The sequence below is a fragment of the Desmodus rotundus genome, chromosome X (genome assembly GCF_022682495.2).
Source record: "Desmodus rotundus isolate HL8 chromosome X, HLdesRot8A.1, whole genome shotgun sequence".
In the NCBI taxonomy this organism is placed as follows: Eukaryota; Metazoa; Chordata; class Mammalia; order Chiroptera; family Phyllostomidae; genus Desmodus; species Desmodus rotundus.
The window spans coordinates 92,816,339-92,836,359 of NC_071400.1; the positions used below are offsets into that span (position 1 = coordinate 92,816,339).

Genomic DNA, 20,021 nt, shown 5'->3' on the forward strand with positions numbered 1-20,021 from the left:
ATGCAATAGCTTTGTACACTCAGAACCACTGAGAGGAATTTTACAAGATCTAAGTAACTGGAAAGAAGTACTATGCTCACAGACTGGCAAACTCAACATTGTTTATATGTCAATTGTCCTTAAAGTGATCTATTGATTCAATGCAAACTGAATCATAATCCTAGTTGGCTATTTTGTAGAAAATGACATACCTATTCTAAAATTTACATGAAACAAAGGTCCCAGAATAATCTTGTAAAAGATCAGATTGAAAAATTTATACTAACTGATTTCAAGACTTACTATAAAGCAACACTAATTAAGAATGTGTAGTACAGGTATAAGGATCAAGAAATAAATTGATGTAACAGAATAAGAAACCAGAAATAAATTTACACTTATATGTTCATTACACTTTGACAAGGACACCAAAGTAACCCAACAGACTCGCTCCAGCTTCAAGGTTACACAAATAAACTCAAAGTGAAGGGATGAGACAGATACTCCATGATGTAGACACCAAAAGAGAGCAGGGGCAGCTGTACTTACATTAGACCAAATACACTTTATGCTAAAAACTGTAACAAGACCAGGAAGGTCATTGTATAATGTTAAAAGGTTAATTCATCAAGAAAATATAACCATCATACATATATATGTACCCAACATCAGAGCAGCTAAAGATATTAAGCAAGAAATTGAAACCTATTGAAAAAAATGACAGAAAACGACCATAACCTGGTGAAGGAAATAGACATCCAAGTAGGAAGCACAGACAGTCCTAAATAAGATGAATCCAAAGAGGCCCACACCAAGACACATCATAATTAAAATACAAAAGGTTAAAGACAGGGAATCTTAAAAGAAGCAAGAGAAAAGCAGTTTGTTACCTGTAAGTGAGCTCCATAAGACTGTCAGTTAATTTCTCAACAGAAACTATGCAGACCAAAGAGATTAGCAAGAAATTTTCAAAGTGATGAAAAGCGACTTTTGGTCAAGATGGAGGCATAGGTCGATACACTTTGCTCCTTGCACAATGAAAAGAAGAACAGCAAAAAATTAAAATCAAAAAAAAAATCCAACCCAGAACTGCCAGAAAATTGAACTGTATGGAAATCTGACAACCAAGGAGTTAAAGAAACATTCACCAAGACTGGTAGGAGGGGTGGAGATGGGCAGCTGGGGTGGAGAGGACAAGTGGCAAGGCACTGACTGGAAAACCAGGGCGGGCGATGCAGTCACTGGCATACCAGGTGGTCCCACATTTATGTGCAAATAAACCAGGAGGAAGAATTGGGAGCAAGACACACCATGCAACCCAGAGTTCCAGCACAGGGAAATAAAACCTCAAAGCCTCTAACTATAAAGCCTCTGGGAGTTGTGGTGGTGGGAGAAACTCTCTAGCTCACAGGAGAGTTCATTGGAGAGATCCACAGGGTCCTAGAATGTACAGAAACCCACTCACTTGGGAATCAGCACCACAAGGGCCCAATTTCTTTGTGGGAAGCAGGGGAAGTGATTGAAAGCCAGCTGAGAGCTGAGCAAGCCACATTGTTCCCTCTCAGACCCCTCCCCCACATACAGCACCACAATGCAGTGACATGGGTTGTACCACCCTGGCAAGTACCTAAGGCTCCATCCCTTACTACATATCAGGTGGGCCAAGACAAAAAAATATGGCCCAAATGAAAGAACAGATCAAAGCTCCAAAAATAGAACTAAGCAATGAAGAGATAGCTGAACTATCAGATGCAGAGTTCAAAACACTGGTAACCAGGATGCTCACAGTAATGGTTGAGTATGGTCACAAAATAGAGGAAAAAGTTAAGGCCATAAACAGTGAAATAAAGAAGAATATACAGGAAACCAACAGTGAAGGGAAGGAAACCAGGACTCTAATCAATGGTTTGGACCAGAAGGAAGAAGCAAACATTCAACCAGAACAGAATGAAGAAACAAGAATTCAAAAAAACCAGGAGAGGCTTAGGAACCTCTGGGACAACTTTAAATGTTCCAACATCCAATCATAGAGGTGCCAGAAGGAGAAGAGGAAGAGCAAGAAATTGAAAACTTATTTGAACAAATAATGAAGGAGAACTTCCTCAATCTGGCAAAGCAAATAGACTTCCAGGAAGTCCAGGAAGCTCAGAGACTCCCAAAAAACCTGGACCCAAGGAAGCACACACCAAGGCACATCATAATTACATTACCAAGATGAAAGATAAGGACAGAATCTTAAAAGCAGCAAGAGAAAAGGAAAGAGTCACCTACAAAGGTATTCCCATAAGACTATCAGCTGATTTCTCAAAAGCAACCTTGCAGGCAAGAAGGGGCTGGAAAGAAGTATTTCAAGTGATGAAAAGCAAGGACCTACATCCAAGATTGCTCTATCTAGTGAAGCTATCATTTAGAGTGGAAGGGCAGATAAAGTGGTTCCCTGATAAGGTCAAGTTCAAGGAGTTCATCATCACCAAGCCATTATTATATGAAATGTTAAAGGGACTTATCTAAGAAAAAGATGATCAAAAATATGAACAATAAAATGACAACAAACTCACTATCAACAAATGAACCTAAAAGAAAAGAAAAACAACAAAAACAAAAACTAAGCAAACAACTAGAACAGGAACAGAACAGAAAAATGGACATCACATGGAGGGATTTCAGTGGCATGGGGAAGGAAGGAAGGAAGAGGGAGGAAAAGGCACAAGGAAGAAGCATAATTAGTAGACATAAAATAGATGGGGAAAGATAAAAATGGTATACAAAACAAAAGAACTCAAAGAATTTTATATGTACAACGCATGGACACGAACTAAGGCGGGGTAATGCTGGAGGGTTGGGTGTGCAGGGAGGAGGGGGGACAAAGGGGGGAAAGTTGCAAAAACTGTAATAGCATAATCAATAAAAAATACTTTAAAAAAGAGAATGTATTTGTACACAAAGACCGATTCCAGAATGCAGTTTTATACAGTAGTATAAACACCATTTCTATAAATCTATAGGCTAGGCAACACTGTGGCATAAAAATTTAGAATAGTGGTTACTTTGGCAAGAGTGGGATAGGAATTGACCAGGAAGGAGCAAGAGGGAGTTTCCTGGGATGATGGTAGTATCTTGTTAGGGGTGTGAGTTCCATAAGTGTATGTATTTGTTAAAAACTGAGCAAACGTACCCTTAAGATTTGTGCATTCGCTATATGTAAAATTTATATCATAACAAGTCTGTAAAAATATTGAACTGCAGTTTATGATATGCATGTTAAGTATTTAAGGCACATACACAGATGTCTTCAGGGATAGATAAAGGAATGGATATGTGAGAAAAACAAATATAGGCATATATTAATTGCAGAACCAAAGTAGTGGCTATAAAAGTATTTACTGTATGATTCTTTCAACTTTCTTGTATACTTGAAAATGTGCATAATAAAATATCAGGGCGGGGGAGCTAAAAAAGGAGAAATCAAAGAAGGAAGAGGCAGCAGAGAATGCTGAAGAGGAAGCATCAGTGAAGTAGAAAAAAATGAGCCAGGTTTGGTATCCCAAAACCCAGTTAGAAAAGTGCCTTTAGAGGAGGGAACAGCAATTGTGTAGTCTGAAAATTCAAGTAATATTAAGACAGGCCCTTTGGATTTGGGTGTTAAGAGGAGTGTGAGTGGAGGAAAGAAGTCACAATAAAGTGGAGGGAGAGAAAACTGTTGGTGAGGAAGCAGAGATAGTAAATGGAAAGAACTCCTCAGAAACATGGCTGTGAAGGAGGCCAGAGAGACCAGCAGCAGCTGAAGAATGTGGGGTCAAGACGATAGACAAAACTGGAGCATGTTCATGTGTGGATGGGAATAAGCCAGCAGAGGATCAGGGGACACAGGAGGTGGAACTGTGAGGATATAATTTAGTTCAAATGAGGTTATGCTAGATTGGGTCGGGCCTTAATCCAATGACCAATGTCCTTACAAGAAAAGGACATAGTAAGAAGAGAAACTGGGACAGAAAGAGACACAGAGAAGTGGCCATGTGAGAGTGGAAACAGAAATCACAGTGATGCATCTACAAGTTAAAAAGGGATCAGGCGGGCCTGATCCCACATGACTGATGTCCTTATAAACACGGGAAATTTGGGCACAGGCACAGACACTTACAGAGAGAACATGTGAAGACACACAGGGAGGTGGCCATGTGAGAGTGGAGACAGATATCACAGTGATGCATCTACGAGCCAAGGAACCCCAGGCATTGCCAGCCACCACCAGAAACTGGAAGAAGAAAGGCAGGGTTCTCCCCTAGAGCCTTCAGAGAGAGAGAGAGAGAGCTTGGCTGTGCTGACACCTAGGTTTCAGACTTTTAGCCTCCAGAGCTATGAGACTAGATTTGTTATTTTAAACCACCCACTTTGATGTACTTTGTCATGGCAGCCCTGCAAAAGTAATACAGAGATTAATGATGAAGAGACATAGGTGATAAGAACAGGGGTGATGTCCTCGACAAGGTGATGTGGAACCATTTCCAAGGTACCAGGGGAGGGGCTGGCCTTTGATAGTACCAGGGCCACCCTCTTCCACTGATATAAGTATAGCATCCTTCAGGGCAGACTTAAGTAAGTAAGGGTTTACCCAGAAGCTTCAGACAATATAGAATGCTCCAAACAGCCCTTAAAATAGATTATCTTTCCTTTTAACTAACACACAATATGCAGCCTAGATATTAGAGTTACTAGTCTTCCTCTAAACATACAAGAACCAACCCATGAATCTTAAATACAGCAATTCTCTGCCTTCCAAAAGAAGTTTGAGAACAAAGAGGCAAGTCTTACCAACAGAAATGGAACCAGACAGTCACCTAATGTTCAAAACAAAACAAAACAACTAGATGAAAAGCCTAGTAATCCAAAATAAGGAAGCCTCTTACCTTGAGCTGCTGCTGGAGTTCACTGTTCAACCGGGCCAGCACTGCATTTGCCTCTTTATTTTTGCGGATAGCAGTTTGAATAGCCTTCTTTTGTTTGGAAGATTGTCTACAGAAAGTACAAAAAGTTCAGTGAAATAGAACTTTGAGGTCTGGACCCTGGACTCTTGTCAGAACAATCTGATTCATGAGAAGTGCTAAACTAACAAGGGGCTAAATGTCACAGGGCTCCAAAAATAAAATCATATATTCACAAGCAGGCAGGTACACACAAATTAAACAAGTTTGTCAGGATGCATTATTTACACCTAAAGTACCCATTTTATAACTTGAAGAAAAGCTGTGAATATGGCCTTTTCAAACACTTTGTGTTCTATTTATTCCAAGATATTTTAATAATTATTTCTTCTGGACAAACCATATTAACTGGAATGTCCTTTTTGTGTAGGCTTTAATGGGATTGAAAAGACCTGCATGTGACCCTGGTGGACAAGTATGAAGGTAAAACAAAACCATTGTCTTTAGCAAAGATCCTACATTAATTTAGCCAGCCTATATAACTCTCCTTTATTCCTTCATTATTAGGGATAAACGCCCGAGCACGAGGGAGCACGTGCATATGCATACACCAGCATATACAGTTGTAGCACTTGAGAAATGCACAGATACGTTTCAATACCCGTATTCCCAAGTTAAGTCAACAGTAAATTCATAGAACAGGTATAAATAGGGTGACCATATGTCCCACTTTTCCCATTACAGGCTCTGCTTACACTGCTTGTCTCGCCCTAATTATTCTTAGCACTCTCTTTCTCCCTCAAAACTGTCCACAGTTGGGATAATAAATCAACACAGTTGTATAACCTACAGCTTTATATCCCATAGCAAGAAACACTAAATTCTCAGAGTGAAATAGCAATTTAAGTTCCCTGAGAAAAACAAACATATTTGTAATCACTGAGACATGGGTTCTAGTCCAGAGCAACTAAACTGAAATGCATTGTGACCACTGTAGCAATCTGATTAATATTCACTGAGAATATTCTCTATGCCAGCCATTCTGCTATTCTGTAGGAGGCATACATACTCTCTTCCCCAACAAATTTGAAGATTAATTTTTCTTTTTCTCACACAAAACTGTTAGCTATTTTATTAATGAATTAACTTTTTCTACTGCTTCCTGCTGATTTTCAAGTCAAAAACCTCTGCTTTAGCTCATCCAGTCTTACTCTTTCTTGAATGAAAAATGCTACCTCTTCTATGACACCTTCATGGGTCCTCCGAGCTGAAAATAACTTCTTTCTCCTGCATTTCAGTCTTTTTCTTAATTGTTCAATTACAGTTGTCCCCATTTTCTCCCATTACTGCCCCCCTGCCCTACCCACCCCCCCCACCTCCCAACCTTAATCCTTCCCCCATTTGTCCTTGTCCATGGGTCCTTTACACTTGTTCCTTGAAGACCCTTCCCCTTCGTCCCCCTGTTACCTCCCTCCCCCCTCCCCTCTGGTCACTGTCAGTTTGTTCCTTATTTCCATGTCTCTGGTTTTATTTTGCTTGCTTGTTTGTTTTGTTCATTGGGTAATTTTCACTCATATATAGGAAAGGGGCTTCAAAATCTACTTTTTTAAATATATAGACTGGATGGTTTCAGGACAAGATGGAGAAGACACATCTCTCTATTCCTTCCAAGAAGTACATACAGTTAAACTCTGGATATAACGCATAAAACATAAGATGACTCCAAAAAAGTTTAATGGAGAAGGTAAACTAGCTAGGGAACTCAGTACCCAGGGAAACATATAACAGGGAATTCCCCAGGTGTTCTTTTTTGCTGCATAGGTCACAGACTGGATAGTGAAGATGTTGGCAATCCATAAATGTCAATGAGGGCAGATCAAAAATAACTGCCCCCCCGCCAAATCCTGCTCTTTCTCTCTCTCTCTCTCTCTCTCTCTCTAATCAAAGAACTTGGAAAAGGGCAGCCTTGTGAGACAGAAATCAGACACAATATCCCTCCTGATTATAGATATAAAATCTTTAACCAAATATTAGCAAACAGCATTCAGCAATATATAAAAAGAATTATATACCGTGGCCAAAAGGAGTTTATCCCAAGAATGCAAGATTGACTCAATATTCAAAAATCAATCAATGTAATCCACCATTCTAATAGGTGAAAGAACAAAAATCACATGACCATATAAATTGATGTAGTAAAGGCACATGATAAAACTCAACACCTATTCATGATTAAAAAAACAAACCTCTCAGAAAACTATGAATAGAGGTGAACCTGCTCAACTTCATAAAGAATTTCTACCAAAAAAATACAGTTAATGTCATACTTAATGAAAATCTGAATGTTCCCCCCACAAAGATTAGGAAGAAGATGAGAATTTCTACTCTCATCACTATTTTCAACACAATACTGGAAGTCTTAGGCAGCATAATAATGCAAGAAAAGGAAATAAAGGGTGCACATCTTGAAAAGAAATGAACTTGTCTATATTTGCAGATGACATGATAGTCTATGTAGAAAATCCCAAGGAATCTACAAAATCTCCTGCAACTACTAAGTGATTTCAGCATGAATAAAAGTGAATTTACAGGATAGAAGATTAGCATACAAAAATCAAAAGTGTTTCAATATACTAACAATGAACACTTGAAAATCAAAATAAAAAAATACAATATCACGTACAAAGACTCAAACTGAAATCCTTAGATATAGCAAAACATGTACAGAACTTACATGCTGAACACTATGCAACACTGATAAAAGAAATAGAGTAAGACCTAAATAAATGGAGAAACAGATCATGTTCCTGAATCGGAAGACTCGACATAGTCAAGATGTCAACTTTCACCAAATTGTATTTAGAATATATAAAGAACTCTCAGACTCAACAGTAAAAAGAACAATTCAATCAGAAAAGAGGCAAAGGGCAGGAAGAGACCTATCACCCAAGAGGATATATGATGGCAAATACACACATGAAAAGATGTTCAATATCACTAGCCATTAGGAAAATGCAAATTAAGACCATGATGGAATAGCACTACACACCTATTAGAATAGCTAAAACAAAAAAATTGTGACAATACCAAATGCTGGTGAGGATGTGGAGGAACTGAATGTCTCATATACTGTTGGTGGGAAGATAAAATGGTACAGCCATTTTGGAAAACAACTTGGCAGTTTCTTTAAAAAACAAACCTACATATAGCACACAACCCAACAATGACACTCCTGAACATTTATCCCAGAGAAATGAAAACTTATGTACACACAAGAACCATTCCACAGATGCTCACAGCAGCTTTATTTGTAATACTCAACAACTAGACACAACCAAAATGTCTCTCAACAGGTGAATGACTAAACAGATTGCAGGCCATCTATGCCATAGAATACTGCTTAGCAGTACTAATTGAGATACATATAACAACTTGAATGGATGTCAAGGGTATTATGCCAAGTGCAAAAAGACACATGCTGTATGACTGTGTTTATATGACATTATCAAAATGACAAAACTACAGAAATAGAAAACAGGTTAGTGGTTGCCAGGGGAAAGAAATGGCTGAGAAGAGAAAATAGGTGTAACTCCTATATCTTGATTACAGTGCTGGTTAAAAGACTCTACACATGGGATAAAATAGCAATGAACTACTGTTGACCCTTGAGTAACACAGGTTTGAACTGCACACGCCCATTTATATGCAGATTTTTTTCGATAAATACCTGCACTGTTTTCCATCCATGGTTGGGAGTCCACAGATTTGAAAGACTGAGTGGATGCACTGACTGACCAATTTTTCTATAGGGCACTTGGACATCCATGGATTTTGGTATCTGCAGGGGATAGTGTGGGGGTACTGGAACCAATCCCCTGCAGACACCAAGTTTTTGGATAGTAAAAATTTGTACATGGATTTTTTACTTTATGGGGGGGGTCAATGACCCTAAACCCCACATTGTTCAAGCGTCAACTGTATACACATACAGTGTCCTAATGCCCATTTTCTGGTTTTGATATTATACCACATTGAGAACATTATGTAGGCATGCTGACACTGCCACACTGGCTGCTGGACATGCGCTTAAGTGGTACAGGACACCTCCTGGGGTTAAAGAGATGAGCAGAAGCCACGGAGGCTAGCGTAAGTTTAGTCATAGTGCTGTCACTCAACATCACATATCTCCAAACTGCTCCAACCATTCTATTTTCCAAACTCCATGCTAAGCAGATACACGAGATGTGGGGGGAAACCAATTAAGCCGAATTATTTTAGAGAAAAACTCCACTTTTGACCTTAAGGGCAGGTATTAATGATTACACAATCTGAGATCTGTTTATGATATGATTTATAACTTGGACTCAGTTCCTTTGCCTTAAATAGAGTAGGCAAAGATGATATGTAAATGAGAATTTCTTTCTTATAATAGGCCAGTTCTGATGTTCATTTCCTGAAGAGCTGATGAGGATTTTGCAATTAACCTATTTTTTAGCCTTTCTTAACGAATGTTCTGTTACAGAATTAAGAAAATGATTTGTGACTTTTCTCAATTTACCTAAAGAGGATACACAGTAAAGACCAATCTAGATGAATATGAGGTCTACTTACTATAGACAATGGATGTCTAAGGGCATCAGAGCTTAATTCTTTCCCAGAATCCTGGTTGAGAAAGGACCACATATAGACTAACCACCATGTGCCCGGCTGTATCTCTCCTCGAGGCTTAAAAAATTATGAATGCTAAGTCACTTCTTATCACTCCAAAATAAACTGGTCTGGGAACTAAAATTGGTTGCATGAAGGTCCCTGACCCCAAAGCTTAACTCCCTGCCATTTACAGCACTATTTGTGTTGCTGGTGGGTGCTATCTCTCAGCCTGACACCACGTGGTTACCTAACCAATGACAGAGTATCGTGGTAAGGGACAGTCACTGAACAAGCAGATAAAATATCTCCTTTCAACGAATGGTGCTGGGACAACTGAATATCCACATGCACAAGAATAAAGTTGGACCCCTTCCTCATTCTATACTCAAAAATGAACTCAAAGTTGATCATAGGCTTCAGTCTAGAACCTGAAACTATAAAACTTTTAGATGCAAACACAGGAACAAATCTTCATGAACCTGGGCTAGGCAATGGTTTCCTAGAGGTGATACCAAAAGTACAAGTGACAAGAGAAAAAAATGGAAAAATTGGGCTTCATCAAAATTCAAAACCTTTGTGCTGCAAATAATACCATCAAGAAAGTGAAAAGACAACCCACAGAATTGGAGGAAATATTTGCAAATTAGATATCTGATAAGGTACCTGTATTCAGAATATATAAAGAACTCTAAGTCAAAAATAAAGATAAATAATCCAATGTAAGAATGGGCAAAGAGCCTGAGTAGACATTTCTTCAAATAAGATAAATGGCCAATAAGCACATGAAAAAATGCTGGACATAATTAGTCATTAGGAAAATGCAATGAAAACCACAATAAGATATCACTTCACACCCACTAGGATGGCTACAATTTTAAAAGAACCATAATAACAAGCATTGGCAAAGAAGAGAAGAAACTGGAACTCTCATACATTACTGGCAGGATTGTACAACACTGTAGCCATTGTGGAACAGAGTTTGGCCATTCCTCAAACTGTAAAACATAGACTTACTATAAGATCCAGCAAATCTATCCCTAGGTATATGCTCAAGACAAATGAGAACATAAGTCCCCATAAAAACTTGTAAACAAATAGTATAGCAGCATTATTCTTAAAATCTGAAAAATAGAAACAACCCAAATGGCCATAAACTGATGGATAGATGGATGAATAAAATGTGGTCCATCAACACAATGGGAAATTATTCAGCAATAAAAAAGAATTAAGTTCTGATTCATGATGCTACAACATGGATGAACCCTGAAGATATTATGCTAAATAAAAGAAGCGACTCACAAAAGACTACATGTATGATTCCATTCACATAAAATGCCCAGAACAGGGAAATCTATAAAGACAGAAAGTAGATTAGTAGCTGCCTGGGGCTTAGGAGAGGGGAGAATGGAAAATGACTGCTAATGGACACAGAATTTCTTTGGGGGGGTGATGAAAATGTTAAAAAATTAGATCATAGTGATGCACGACTTTGCGAATATACTAAAAACCACTAAATTGTACACTGAAAAGGGTGAATTGTATGCTATGTGAATTATATCTCCATAAAGCTGTTTAAAAAATAACAAATAAAGGTAAGAAAATGAAAAAGATCTCTTTGTGAACACTCCCAACTGCCCTGCCAATCCCCTCTGGAGGATGTTGTAGCCACCACTGACTGACTATCATTAATGTGAAGCAGAGATTAAAGTGGAAAGCGGGGGAATTACATGAAAGAAAGTTTAGCCATGTTTGTCCCTGATAGAGATCCATGCCCTAGGCTTGGGGTGGCTGGAAGATGAAAGCTCTCAGTGACGTATATAGACAAAATATACTTCCTTTAAGCACTGATGGCAGCAGGGCACTATCCATTTGGAAAAACAAAAACAAAAACCATCCTCTGAAAAAGAATGCTACAGAGATTTAGAATAGGGCTTTGGCTTCAAAGGCAAGTTACACCCAAAAAACCTGTTGCTTTACTTAGTTACAAAATAGTCATGGGGATGTGAAGTGCAGCACAGAGAACACAGTCAATAATACTGTAATAACTATATATGGTGCCAGGTGGGTACTGAAATATGGGAAGGAGGGGACACTTTATAATGTATATGATTGACCACTATGCTGTATACCTGAAACTAGTACAAAATGATGTGCAATGTAAACTCTAATTGAAAAATTTTAAAAAGAAAATACCTGTTGCTTTTCTTTCCATAACAGTGAAAGCAAGAGAAAATCCACAGCAGTCGCTGAGACCTGCAAGGTCTCTAGAGCAGTTTCATGATGGATCTCGAGCATTTACATTGGTGACCAGTAGGGCTCACTTGAAGTCATACACAGCAACAGGTTTCTGCCCTCAACACCTTGCTCAATTCCACAACAGGGAAACTGAGGCAAGTGCTAGCTCTTAAGCCAGAGCCTTTGAGAAAGGATTATTTCTCCAAAGCATTGTTCCCTCAGTACCCACCTACCCTCCAATGTCTGTTACAGCTGGCTATGGAGACACTGCAGTTGATGATTCTGTCCTGAGATGATCAACAACAGAAACTTTACGGGGATTAAAAAGATCATGGGGATGTAATGTACAGATAGGGAAAAGAGTCAATAACACCATAATAAACTATGTATAGTGAAAGATGGTTACTTAGACTTAGTTGTAAGAAATATAAATGTTGAATCACTGTGTTGTACATCTGAAACAAATATAACAGTGTATGTCAATTGTAATTAAAAATAAATTTTAAGACAATTTTTAAGAAGAAATCATATCCCACATCTACTGAAAGTTGGATACAAGGGTCATGAAGCTAGAGCTATTTTCCATGGGGAAACATAAGATAAGACAGGCAAAGAGGGAAAACTGACAGTTAGACCAGTCTTCTTCATGGGAAAATGTGAGCCAGCATAAGGAGTGGAAGAAGGGGGAGGAAGGGAAAGAAATCAAATCAAATCGAAATACACCACAGCCTTGTCTTCGCTTGCCCCTTGGGTCAGGATAGGACCTATGGCTTAGAAGCTTGTTTCTGTGTGACTGGAAAATGGTAATCCCATCACAGAGATGAGTAAGGTAAGACTGCATCCATAAAATCATACCTTTTTATGGTATGAGTATAAATGTATACATATCTACATGTACATATATATAAAGATTTAAAAGGAAGTTTCTGACACTGCTCTCACTCATCTCTTCTACTTACTTTTGGACTGTTGGATGGGGTTTCACAGTTGCTGTAGACGCTGGCCCGCCAACAGTGGCAGAAGGCTCTTGATTTTCTGTAGCTTGATTTTCAGGTCGTAATTTCCTACGGATGGGCTTTGATGGAGGCTGAGAATATGGTACGTCCTATAGATTAAAAACAAAACGAAAACCCCCAAATGTTAAAAATGTAGATGCTTCCCCCATCATGCCAATACCCCTATGTTCCTCTAAGGTCAGGCATGTGCTCTACTGGAAGTCCACACCGGAGCATATGTGGCTGATTCACTGCTCAGCAAGAGCAGGACGGATATAGGCATCAGATTCCAGTAGCCTTTCTTTCCTCCTTGTTTTTTTTTTTTTTTTTTATGCTTGCAGACTATTACTTCTTTTTTGTCACCTGGAAGGACATAGGAATCAGATTCCAGGGACCCATCCATCCTCCGTTCCTTACTATTGTAAATGCTGTTTGCATCTCAAAGCACAGAGCCCTTTCTACTGAAGACAAAATTTGCTCTTGCCTCACTTTGGGGCTTTTTGGAATATGTTCTAAGTTTTAAAGTTTGTAACAGTCTCAGTCCTATGTTCACCATTTTCCTACCCCCAGTTACTACATGATGTCTCCTAGAAGAAGACAGTTGGCCTGCTTCCTTGAAGGCACCTGCTTCACCTGTGTTCCTGAGCCAGGGCCCACTCTCTTTCTTGAGAGAAGGGCCTGAGAAAATGGGGAAGGACAAGAGGAGGGTGAGAAGATAAAAGGATAGCACAATGGATGAGTAATGCTAAGTGAGCAAATGATCTGGGACTCAGTAATGTGAATGGGCTGAGGTGAAGAAGCTGAGATGCAGAAGAGACCACAGCACAAAGACAAAGGTGGGAAGACTACCACACCCCCAAAAGGTGCTCCTAGAGGCTGAGCAGTGTGCAAGGTTCTGCTAAAGGCATCTGTCCCTCCCCACCTCACCTCTTTGTCTTGCTAACAGCAAAGCCACTGTATTTAGCTGGGGGGTTGAAGAGGAAAGTACAAGCTGCCAGCGACATCAACGTGCAGCTCAGGAATTCTTCACAAAGAACCCAAATTCTAGGAAATCTGGGTCATTAACATTCACATCAGGACATGAAAACCTTAAAATGGTAGATGTGCTAACAGAGGCAGGAAGCCCAAGAGAGGGCTCACAATGCCACCACAGCAGCACCCTTGTGCTGGCCTTACCTTCTTTGTTGGACTACTCTCTGCAGCTTGGGAGGGGGCTCTGCTCAGTTGGGGGTGTAGCTCAGCCTCGGACCCTTGCTCAGACTGCAGCAAAAGATCAATGAGAAGATAAAAATGCAAAACCATAGCCACCGAAATATATAATGAAGAGCACTTAGGGAAACAGTCACTATGAGGAAACTGATTTACACTAAGTTGCAGTCAAGTATGGGCAGGTCTACTGATCCTTGGAAAAACCTTCCATAGACCCTGTTCTTCCCTCCCATCCCTCTTCCAGCATTGTTGAACCTCAGGAAAAGGAGTCATAGGGATGTCTTCTTTAAGTGGACATATACATTGCTAAAAAATAACAATTCACAAACTCAAACTAAAAATAACAAAGCTTATGGGAAAAACAGGGTTGGGAAAATTAAAATTTTAACCTGAGCACTAACAAAAACAATAATCAAACAGAAAACACTGAAATTTTTAAAATATATTAAATTCTTAATAAAGAAACACTCTAGATTGAGATCCAAGATGGTGGAGGAATAAGTGGAAGCTACACTAACCTCCTCCCAAGACCAATTTGGAATTACAGCTCAGCTGTGGAGAAATCATCCTGAATAACCAAACGAACACTAGTTGGAGAGAAGCCGTACAACCACAGACAGACAGATGAAACCACTTCACCAGGGACTGGTAGGGAATGCAGAGAAGGCATGAGAGGGCTGGCAGGACTCCCAACAGGTGGCAGCTGAAGTTCTGGAGGGTATTTCAGCAGCTGGGGGGACCCCCCTGAGAAGTGTGGGGCCTGAACCCCAAGATGGGCTTGCCAGCCTACAGTACTAGAGCAGGAAAGGAATCCAGATAACATCCACCTATGAAAAGTAGCAGGGGGTTCTGTTGGCCAGGGAGAGGCAGCTGGAGATGCAGAGAGCCTTTTAAAAGGCCAACAGACAACATTTTGTTTGCAGCCACTTAGCCTGGGCTCTGGCAGAGGAAGGGCAGAGTGTACTAGAGACGCTTGAGGAGACTCTGGGGTTGGGGGATCTGGGGAGAACTGAAGGAACAAACAGCTGCCAGGATCCCTGTGCTGAGTCATTCCCCAAACTGCAGGAGCCATTACTCTCAACAGAGCACTCCTCTCTGAATGGCACCAGCCTTAGGGGAAGTAATAGCCCCATCCTGTGGTGTTTAAGCCAGGCTGCCGATTACAGCTTGATCAACTTAACAGCTAATCAGCTTAACACCTGATTAGATTAACAACTACTGGAAAAATACAAAGTAGTAGTCAAAATGGGAAGACAAAGAAACAGAACCCAAATGAAAGAAGAAGAAAGTTCTCCAGAAGAACTAGATGAAATGGAGGCAAGCTACTTATCAGATAGAGTTTAGAGTAATGATTATAAGGATACTCAACAGCATGAAAAAAAGACAAGGAAAGCTTAAAAAAGGACCAGTCACAAATAAAGAATGCAATATCTGAAATAAATAATACATTGGAAGGAATAAACAGTATGTTAGATGAAGCAGAGGATCAAACCAGTGATTTGGAAGAGAAGGTAGAAAAAAAAACACCCAGGCAGAGCAGCAAAAAGAAAAAAGAATTTTTTAAAAATGAGGAGACCTTAAGAGACACTTTGGACAAAATGAAGTGTAACAACATCCACAGCATGGGAATAGCAGAAGGAGAAGAGAAGGAGCAGGGGATCAAGAACCTATTAGAAGAAATAATGATCGAAAATTTCCCAAATCTGGAGAAGGAAAAAGACACACAAATCCAGGAAGCTCAGGGTACCAAACAAGTTGAACCCAAAGAGTCCTGTACCAAGATACATCATAATCAAAATGACAAGGCTTAAAGACAAGAAGAGAATCTTAAAAACCAATAGACAAAAGCAGGTAGTTACCTATAAGGGAGAACATTAGATTGTCATCTGATCTCTCAACAGAAACATTTCCGGCCAGAAGGGAGTGGTGTAAAATATTCAAGGTGATGAAAAGCAAGGACTTACAACCAATGCTACTTTACCCACAAGGCTATCATTTAAAATCGAAAGAGAAATAAGGCAAGAAAAAGATATAGAAGTGTTAACCCCAAACCAGTACTGCAACAAATGTTAAAGGGGGGAGGAGGGAGAGGAGGACGAGAAGGAGGAGGAGAAGAAAAAGAGAAAGGAAAAGAACAGAGGAAAATAATGTAACAATAAAAAAAGCATTAAATATGTATCTATCAATATCATTGTAAATGTACATGGTTTAAATGCTCCAACCAAAAGACATAGGGTAGCTGAATGGATAGGAAAACAAGACCCATATATTTACTGCCTGCAAGAGACCCACCGCGGTTTGAAAGATACACACAGACTCAAAGGAAAGGGATGGGAGAAGATATTTCATGCAAATGGAAGAAACAAAAAGCTGGGATAGCAGTACTTATATTTGACAAAATAGACTTTAAAACCAAGGCTATAATAAGACACAAAGAAGAACACTACATAATGATAAAGGGGACAATCCAACAAGAGGATATAACCATAGTAAATACTTACTCATCCAACATAGGAGCACCTACACGTGTGAAGCAAATCTTGATGGACATAAAGGTATTAGGTTGCAGCTAGGAATGAGTGGCCAGAGGGGAAATAAAGCAGAGCCCCTGCCATCACAGTCTAACAAAGAACTTAACACAAGAGGCTAGAAGCAAAAGGGAAACAGGTCTCACCAATTAACTCAGCAGTCCTGAGCTTGGTTTGATAAGATTGTCAGGTGTACAGACCATTACAAGCAAAACAACACATGAGGACAGGAGAGTCCTTGACACTGTGCTGAGAAAAGGGGCTTCTGTAACAATCTTACTGAACATCACAAGCAGGAATTGCACAGGAGAAAGAGCCTATGCTTGGAAAGGGGGGCCTATGCTTGGAAAGGGGGCCTCTATAACAATTTCACTAAGACAAAGAGCCTTTACTAACTAAGAAAGAAAGCCTTTGTAGCTGTACGTTATTCCCAATGGAAAGGAGTGGAACCTAGAAGCCAGCTCAGGTATATAACCCATGAACCTCAATAACTGACATACTTAGATTAACTAAGTACCCACTTGTAGTGTCGGCTCAATTGTATACAACAAACTCACTAACTTACTAACAAACTTACAACTTTATTTTCACTATATGTGGAGCATTTAGACTAGCTGGGTACCTCCTTGCGGCTTTGTGCTCACATGTGTTACATAAATAAACTTGCTATCTCATTTCCACTATATGTCTCTCATTTGAATTCATCTCTTATGGTAAGACAAAAAATGAGATGGGGAAGGGAGGCCTCCTGACTCAGGTCTCTCTCCCCCAACAGTAATAAAGAGAGATCGACAAAAGTACAGTCATAGTCGGGGATTTTAGTATCTCTTTGACTTCAATGGATAGATCTTCCAGACAGAAAATCAACAAGGAGACAGCAGCTTTAAATGACACACTAGATCACATGGATTTAATTGCTACTTCAGAGCATTTCATCCCAAAGCAGCAGAATATACATACTTTTCAAGTACACAAGGAACGTTTTCTAGGATAGACCACATGCTAGGACACAAAACACATCTCAATAAATTTAAGAAGATTGAAATTATATCAAACATCTTCTCTGACCACAATGCTATGAAACTAGAAATCAATCACAAAAACACTGAAAAACACACAAAGACATGGAAGCTCAGTAATATGTTATTAAACAATGAATGGGTCAACAAAGAGATCAAGGATGAAATCAAAAGATATCTTCAAACAAATGGAAATGAGAACACAACAATCCAAAATCTGTGGGACACTGGGAAAGCAGTTCTAAAAGGGAAATTCATAGCATTACTGGCCTGTCTCAGAAACAATAAAAAGCTCAAGTAAACAATCTAACTTCACACTTAAAGGAACTTGAGAAAGAATACCAAACAAAGCCCAAACTGAATAGAAGGAAGGAAATAATAAAGATCAGAGCAGAAATAAACAAAATAGAGTCTTGAAAAATGATTTTAAAAAAATATCAATTAATCCAAGAGCTGGTTCTTAGAAAAGATAAACAAGATTGAGAAACCTTTAACTAGACTCATCAAAAAAACAAAGAAAGAGGACCCAAATAAAGTCAGAAATGTAAGACAAGGAATAACAACTGACACCAAAGAAATGTAAAAAAAAAATATTATGAACTATAAGCCAACAAACTGGATAACCTGGACAAAACAGATAAATTCCTAGAAAGATACAGTCTTCCAAAACTAAATCAGGAAGAATCAGAGAATCTGAATAGACAGATTACACCTAATGAAATGGAAGCAGTACTCAAAAAACTCCCAACAAACAAAATCCCTAGACCAGATGGATTCATAGGTGAATTTTACCAAACATTCTGAGAAGAACTAACACCTCTCCTCAAACTATTTCATAACATTCATGAGGGAAGGCTCCCAAACACATTGTACAAGGCCAGCATTATCTTAATTCCAAAACCAGAAAAAGACACCACCAAAAAAGAAAATTATAGGCCAATATCCCTGATGAACATGGATGCTAAAATCCTCAACAAAATATTACCAAACCAAATACAGCAATGTATCAAAAAGATCATACACCATGATCAAGTGGGATTTATTCTGGGAATGCAAGGTTGGTGCCACATTTGTAAATCAATAAATGTGATACACCACATAAACAAAATGAAGGATAAAAACCATATGATCATATAAATACATGCAGAAAAAGCATTTGATAAAATCCAGCACCCATTTATGATAAAAATTCTCACCAATGCGGGAATAGAGGGAACATACCTAAACATGATTAAGACTGTATATGACAAACCCACTGCCAGCATCATACTCAATGGGCAAAAACTACACGCCTTCCCCTTAAGATCAGAAACAAGACAGAGAAGCCTGTTTTACCTCTCTTATTCCACATAGTACTAGAAATCCTAGCTACAGCAATCAGACAAGAAGAAGAAATACAAGACATCCAAATTGGAAAGGAAGAAGTAAAACTGTCTTTATTTGCAGATGACATGATACTGTACATAGAGAATCCCAAAGATATCACCAAGAAACTACTAGAACTGATAAATGAATTCAGCAAAGTAGCAGGATACTAAATTAATATCCAGAAATCCATTGTATTTTTATATGGGCAATAACAAAAAACAGAAAGGGAAATCAAGAAAACAATCCCATTCACAATTGCTTCAAAAAGAATAAAGTACATAGGAATAAATGTAAGAAAAGATGTAAAAGACCTGTACTCAGAAAATTATGAGACACTGAAGAAAGAAATTAGAAAAGATACAAATATGTGGAAGCACATACCATGTTCATGGATAGAAAGAATTAACATTAAAATGTCCATGCTACCCAAAGCAATCTACAGATTCAACACAATTTCAATGAAGATTCCAATGGCGTATTTAACAGATCTATAACAAATATTTCAAAAATGTATATGGAACCACAAAAGGCCCCACATAGAAACAGCAAGCCTGAGAAAGAACAACAAAGCTGGAGGACTCATGGTACCTCATCAAACTGTACTATAAGGACATAGTAATCAAAACAGCATGCTAGTGGCATAAAAACAGGCACATAGATCAATGGAACAGAATAGAGAGCCCAGAAATAAACCCACATCTTTATAGTCGATTAATATTCAACAGAGGAAGCAAGCACATAAAATGGGCTACAGATAGCCTATTCAATAAACAGTGGTGGGAAAATTGGACAGATATGAGCCAAAAAATGAAATTAGATAACCTTCTTACACCACACACAAGAATAAATTCAAAATGGATCAAAGACTCAAATGTTATACCCAAAACTATAAAAATCCTAGAAAACGCATGCAGCAAAATCTCAAACATTGCTCATATGAATATTTTATCAGATATATCTCCCCAGGCAAGAGAAACAAAATAAAAAATAAGAAAATGGAACTACATGAAATTAAAAAGGTTTTGCACAGCAAAGGAAACCATCAACAAAATAAAAAGACAACCCATTGACTGGGAGAATATATTTGCTGATACATCTGACAAGGGGTTAATATCC

The 20,021-nt window shown here is 38.8% G+C and overlaps 1 protein-coding gene across 2 annotated transcripts in view; it reads right to left on the minus strand.

Moving 5' to 3' along the window:
* The window catches only part of REPS2 (RALBP1 associated Eps domain containing 2), a 208,679-nt gene that overhangs the window by 10,073 nt on the left and 178,585 nt on the right, over positions 1–20,021 (minus strand). For both annotated transcript variants that reach the window (XM_024569913.3, XM_024569912.3), the window contains exons 15-17: positions 13,958–14,041; positions 12,746–12,891; positions 4,887–4,992 (exon numbers count right to left, since the gene is read on the minus strand). In XM_024569913.3, the coding sequence (XP_024425681.2) occupies positions 4,887–4,992; positions 12,746–12,891; positions 13,958–14,041 (336 nt within the window). The remainder of the gene's footprint in view (positions 1–4,886; positions 4,993–12,745; positions 12,892–13,957; positions 14,042–20,021) is intronic.